General features: G+C 59.5%; 1 protein-coding gene across 1 annotated transcript in view; it reads right to left on the bottom strand.

Moving 5' to 3' along the window:
- Positions 1–1,132: 1,132 nt before the first annotated feature.
- DPEP1 (dipeptidase 1 (renal)) overlaps positions 1,133–5,936 on the bottom strand; it is a 7,382-nt gene continuing 2,578 nt past the window's right edge. Inside the window, exons 2-10 of the mRNA XM_008050032.1 lie at positions 3,391–3,523; positions 3,062–3,194; positions 2,820–2,970; positions 2,616–2,685; positions 2,174–2,350; positions 1,995–2,079; positions 1,848–1,923; positions 1,575–1,710; positions 1,133–1,502 (exon numbers count right to left, since the gene is read on the bottom strand). Of these exons, the coding sequence (XP_008048223.1) occupies positions 1,335–1,502; positions 1,575–1,710; positions 1,848–1,923; positions 1,995–2,079; positions 2,174–2,350; positions 2,616–2,685; positions 2,820–2,970; positions 3,062–3,194; positions 3,391–3,523 (1,129 nt within the window). The 3' untranslated portion in view covers positions 1,133–1,334. The remainder of the gene's footprint in view (positions 1,503–1,574; positions 1,711–1,847; positions 1,924–1,994; positions 2,080–2,173; positions 2,351–2,615; positions 2,686–2,819; positions 2,971–3,061; positions 3,195–3,390; positions 3,524–5,936) is intronic.

Here is a 5,936-nt window from a genome sequence, read left to right as displayed (position 1 = left end):
GCTGCGGTGGCCGGGAGCGGGCCACTGCACTCCAGTCTGGGTGACAGAGAGAGACTCCAACTCAAAAAAAAAAAAAAAGCATAGCATCTCTGAGCCCGCCAGGGGGCCTCACTACCATGTCCTACAGCCTGACTGGAGGGGACTCACAATGGTCACCCGCGCTCTCTTTTTTCTTCTCCTTAAGTCGATTAAGTCGATCCAAATTGATCAGCAAATGTCCCTCCTGGATGCTTCAGACCCACCCAGAGGGAAAGGGGGACGAGATGCAGGAGTGACGACTGACCCCCCAAACCCCTGACTCGCCCCTACTCAGGCAAGGCCCCCAGAGGCCTCATCCTGTGCTGACTCTCAAGAACCCTGGGAAGCCTGGCAGGTACCTGTGTCATCCCCCCTCCATGTCTGGACTCCCCCAGGCTGTAGTGAAGTCAGATCTGAAAGGGACATGGGCCCAGGGGGACTCACACTCCTTCTCAAAGGAAATGCAGGCTGGGGTCGTACAGGATACAGCGGGGTAGGTGGGGTAGCCCCCCTCCTCTGAGGGTACCTCCAGCGCTCTGAGGTAGAGGGGTTCCCACTGTGTAAACCAGTGTCTGTCCCTATGGGACATTCTCAGGCTCTGGCCTGGGAAGGGCAGCAGTGACATGGGTTCCACCCTGTGTCTGTCCCCCAATAGGGGACGTGTGTGTGAGTACATGTGGGTGTATGTAGGGGTCATGTGAGTACATGTGTGTGTGAATGCATGTGGGTGTGTGCATGTGGGTATATGTAGGGGTGTGTGAGTGAATGTGTGCAAATACATGTAGGTATGTGCAGGTGCATGTGGGTGTGTGCAGGTGTGTGTGAATTCATGGGGGTGTGTACAGGTGTGAGTGCATGTGGGTGTATGTAGGGGAGTGTGCATGTGAGTGTATATGTGAGTGTATATGGGTATGTGCATTTGTGTGTGAGTGCACGTGGGTGTGTGTGTATGAGCCTCAAGCAATGTGATGCACAGCCCTACTTCAGACTTCCTGGGCTCTTCTGGTCCTGACTTAGGACTCAGTCTCTCCAAGGCCCAGTGTCCAGCCAGGAGCCATTCACAAAGCCTGCCCCTCCAGGACAGAGTACCAAGACACACCCTCGGGACTGAAGGGTCATTGCCTTTATTGAGGGTCCACTGTGTGTCTGTCCTGAGCTATCTCCAGGTGTTCTGCCCCCAGGTGGACCCAGGTACCAGCTGGCAGGAGGCCAGCCGTTGTGTGTGGGCAGTAGGGTTCCTAGAGTCCTGGGCTCTCAGATGGGTCAATCTGCCCTGAGCTCCAGGAGCCCTGAAAGGGGCCCTGGTCTCCAGGATGTCACAGAAGACACAGGCTGAAGATCAGAGCAGTGAGGGAGGCCAGCAGGGCCCTCCACGGGCAGTGGAAACTGGAAGCCTCTGAGTAGCCATACTGCGTCCTGCAGGAGCTGCCCAGCTTGTCCAGCGGGATGGGCTCTTCCTCGGGGGTCTGCATGTGATTGCTGGCCTGAGGACAGACACAGTGGGCAGCCTGCCTGCAGGGCATGGGGTAGGGAGCGGGATGGCCACCCATGCTCACCTCCTCCACTGCCTCAAAGACCCGCAGCAGGTTATCAGCCAGTGCACCCCTGACCTCCGCCTCTGTCCAGTTTCTCCTGAGCAGCTCGGCAATCAGGTCTGGGTACTTGGAGACATCCTCCAGCCCCTCGGGGAGCCTGTGCCGAGGCCGAGGGAACGGGCTCTGCAGAGCTGGGGACCCGTCGGGACACACTTCCCTCCTCCAAGCCCCTCCTGACACCAATGGGGGCGTGACCTCCCGGCTCACCCACAGCACAAGTGCCTCACCCCTTACCTGGAAACACCATCAAAGTCCCCGCCAAAGCCTACGGCCCCAGCTCCTGCCACCTTCTTGATGTAGTCCAGGTGGTCTGCAGGAGGAGCAGCTGTGGGTCTCCGCGAGGCCCTCCCACCAGGCCTGGGCTGTGCGCACCCCACCTACCGGCCACTTGGAGCAGCTTGGCCTCCTTCTGGCAGGAGACATAGTCGTTGTAGAAGTTCACCATCACCAGGCTCTCTGTTTGCTTCTGGCAGGGGAGGGCAGAGAGTGCAGCTGAGCAGGTCTTGGGGAAGGGGTGGTGGTGCACATTCCCCCAACCCCAGCCTCCAACCCACACTCACCACCAGCAGCAACACATCGTCGGGCACGTTGCGCCTATTTGCACACAGGCTGTAGGCTGAGGAGTGGCTGAAAATGACTGGGGCCTTGGACAGCTGCAGGGCAGTCTTCATCGTGGCCACAGACACGTGGGCCAAGTCAATGATGACGCCCAGGCGGTTCATCTCCTTCACCACGCGCTGGGGAGCCAGGGCTGCGTCACCCTCACAGCCACCTTAGGGGCCCGGCCAGGGGGAGGCCCCTGGCCGGGCCAGGTGTTAACTCTTCGGAGACTGCACTTTTGGGACCACCCAGGCTCAGCCCCCATGTTGGGGACAGTGACTGGTAGCTCCATTTTACAGATGCAGAAACTGAAGTCCCAAGTGGTGAGACACCCGGTCCTGGTTATACCCCAGCCCTCTGCCTCCTCCTCTGGCCGATTGTGGTCTTTGCCTCCCCACTTACCTTCCCAAAGGGCGACAGGCCGTGACTCTGGGCCTTGTCATCGCCCTTGTCCACTAGCCAGTTGTCAGCCCTGCAAGAGCAAGCAGCAGTTGCCCATGGATGAGTGGTGCCTCAGCCCCCACTCCAGCCTGGCAGACCAGCACAGTCAGGGACCCCCAGGAAGAGGAAGGTGCCCAGGGGTCCCCGCCTGCAGGCAGTACTTGCCAGGGTGTGTTGCAGCTGTGGGTGAGGGTCAGGTACCGCATGCCCAGGTGGTAGAATGCCCGCAGGACGCCCAGGCTACTGTCGATGGAGTGGCCACCCTCCACACCTATCAGACTGGCCACCTTCCCTTCCTGGAAGGCCTGCCGGATGCCTGTGAGGGACAGGGTGGGGCTCTTGGGTAGGAGGAGGGTGGAGATGCCCACCAAGCACCCCCACGCCCCACTCAGGATAAGGCTGGGTACCTGTGCTGTTGGTGACACACAGGAAGGTCTCAGGGTATGCCTGGCACATGCGGTGGATGACATCCATCTGCTCTAGTGTCCTCCTCACAGCGTCTTTGTTCTGGGTGTCGCAGGGTGTGTACGCAGACCAGAACTGGGGAACAGGGCTAGAGCTGAGGGTGCAGGTGCAGGTCCACCCCCCCGTGCCATGGGCATCTGGCTTTCTGCCACCCTGGGAAGCCCCGTGACCGTCCCCTGCGAGGGCCCTCAGGGGTTCTGGAGGCACAGTGCCACCAGGCACTTCACCAGGCCAAGCAGCGAGATGGGATAGCCCCAGGCTGGTGCCGTACCTGGCCCCCCACAAAGCCAGCCCTCAGCTTGGGGATGTTGGTGTGTGTGTTGGCCAGAGTGGTCAGGTTGGCTTTTGGGTCCTGCAGCCGGTTGTTGAACAGGCTCAGCAGCTGCCAGGGCAGGTCGTTGTGCCTGGAGGAGGAGGGGAGGCCAGGGTCAGGGCGGCCCGCTTCTGAGCTCCCTAGCCTCTGGGCTGATCTCTCTCCACGTCCCACTCCTCCTGGCTCAGGATGACTCCTCGGAGAGGGGGTGTAGTCCCTGCTTCCTGCACCCCGTGCAAAGGTGGGCCAGACAGTGTATCCCCCCAACTTCTGATGCTTTGGTGTAAACGTTAAATCCACCTTTAGTACTTAGCACCCACCCCATGCTCCTGGGGAGAAGGCACAGCATCTGGGGTACCAGGCCCCCTGTTTCTCTATCCCTAGGGCAGACACCCTGCATCAGCATACAGAGGACTGAGTTCCCTTAGGTTTTCCTTTTTTTTTTTTTTTTTTGAGTTGGAGTCTCACTCTGTCACCCAGACTGGAGTGCAGTGGCCGCTCCCGGCCACCGCAGTCTCGACCTGCTGGGCTCTGGCGATCCTTCCGCCTCAGCCTTCCAAGTAGCTGGAATGACAGGCGCGCGCTACCATGCCCGGCTCATTTTTGATTTATTGTAGAGATGAGGTCTTGCCAAGTTGCCCAGGTGGGTCTCGAACCCGCAGGCTTAGGCAATCCACTCACCTCGGCCTCCCAAAGCACGGGATTACAGGCTGAGCCACCAAGCCTGGCTTCCCTTAGGTTTTCATGGGGCTGGTGGGGTGCGAGCTTTGGAGGGGGAGAGAGGAGAGGGAGGAGCAGGGGGAGGGGAAGGGGACTGGGGGCTCTCAGGACTGGTAGCCGAGTGGGTTGAGGGTCGAAGAGGGCAAAGTCCTCCCCGGACTCAGGACCAGCAGAGGCCAGGAGTCACTGCATCAAAGCTTAGGGGGCAGGCCGGGTGGTCTCAGAGGTACAGTCAGGAGGGGCCTCGTGGGCCCAGACAGCTCTCGCCCCTACTCGGTGACCAGGGGGTGAGGGCAGATGGGGGGGGGCCTGGCGCCATCTCCAGTGGGACCTGTGTTGGTGGGTGTGTGCCAGCTTCCTCCCCTCTCTGCCTCGGTCTCTTCATCTGTAGCATGGGACTCTCTTGGTCCCTTTCTCGAAGGGTAAATTGTGAGAGGCAGCAAGTGGCGTTATTCACATTACAACCTGATGGTCCTGAAGTGGAGTGACTGTGTCTGGGTCCTGGGTTCCTATGGCTCTCCACGTCCCTGGCCCAAAGCCTTCCAAAGTGAGTCCCCCACAGAGCTCCTTGGGGGAAACTGAGGAGGACACTGTGCTCTTCGGGGTCACAGTCAACTGCTCCTTTCCCAGGGCCAGTGCCCCCATGCCTGCCTAGCACATACCCAGCCTCAGACACGGTGTGATGGTCACCCCCTAGAAGCCGCCTCTGACAGGTACGGGAGTGTCTCCGCTGCCCTGCTCTGAGGATGGGGTGATCAGATGAATGGAGGGCCAGGCCGGTGCCGACTGTCCCTGGCTTGTGTCGGTGCTCGGCATGCACTTGCTGAGTGAGGGATTGGACAGTGAGCTCAGCCAGAGTCCTGGACTGCTGCTCTCTAATGGGATGTGGCCCACCTTGGGCACTGGCTCCAGAGTAGGGCCCAGCAGGGCCCGGAGGGGAACTTTACTCCTTCTCCTGATGACACACAGCCTGTCTGAGACTTTGGTCTGGGATGGGTAGGGTTCCTCAGGACCCCCAGAGCCATCCCATGAGGGAGAAGCAACAACTGGGGCCACTCTCTGTAGGTTCCCGCCCTTCCCTCAATGGCCAGGAGACCATGGGAGGGCGGGGCTGCTGGTCTCACAGCAGGAAGGAGGCTATCTCTGCCTTATCAGATCAGATTGTAGATCTGGAGCTGACCTAGACCCACACTCCTTATCCGCGTGGCCCCTGCAGCATCCTGGCTGGGCTGTGGGATCTGGGAGTCCTATTCAAAGGATACTGGAAAGTGCTGGAACACAGCCAAGCACACCAGGGCCAGCTGTTTGTGGGAAAGACTGCTGGCTGCCCAGCTCTCCTTCTCCTTCTCCTTTGTAGCAAAACCCCCTATCTTTAGGGGCATTTGGGATGAAGATCCTTCCCCGCTCCGTGGAGCTGTGTGTGGCTGGGTGATTAAGTGAGGTCCTGTGGCAGCTCCCAAAAGCTGTCCTTGACAGCTGCTCACCCTTTGACCCTTTTCTGTTCCTCCTTCCTGCTGGCTCGCATGCACATGTGATGGCTGGAGCTAGTGTAGCCCTCTGAGACCATGAGGTGACTGGGAATGGTGGCCTCACTGGGTCCTCATAAAATACTGTGAGAACCCTCTGGGCATCCCTGTTGTTGAAACTGCTTACTTGGGTCTCTCACCTCAAGAGGAGCTAAAACTAACGGGTCGCTAGTATTGGTTCTGATTACAAGCACTGGGCTAGCCAGGCTCTGTGGCTCAGCCTGTAATCCCGCGCCTTTGGGAGGCTGAGGTGAGTGG

Source organism: Carlito syrichta, unplaced genomic scaffold (assembly GCF_000164805.1).
Source record: "Carlito syrichta isolate Samal-C Ts95f unplaced genomic scaffold, Tarsius_syrichta-2.0.1 Scaffold142937, whole genome shotgun sequence".
Classification (NCBI taxonomy): domain Eukaryota; kingdom Metazoa; phylum Chordata; class Mammalia; order Primates; family Tarsiidae; genus Carlito; species Carlito syrichta.
This window is presented reverse-complemented; position numbering and strand designations above follow the sequence as displayed.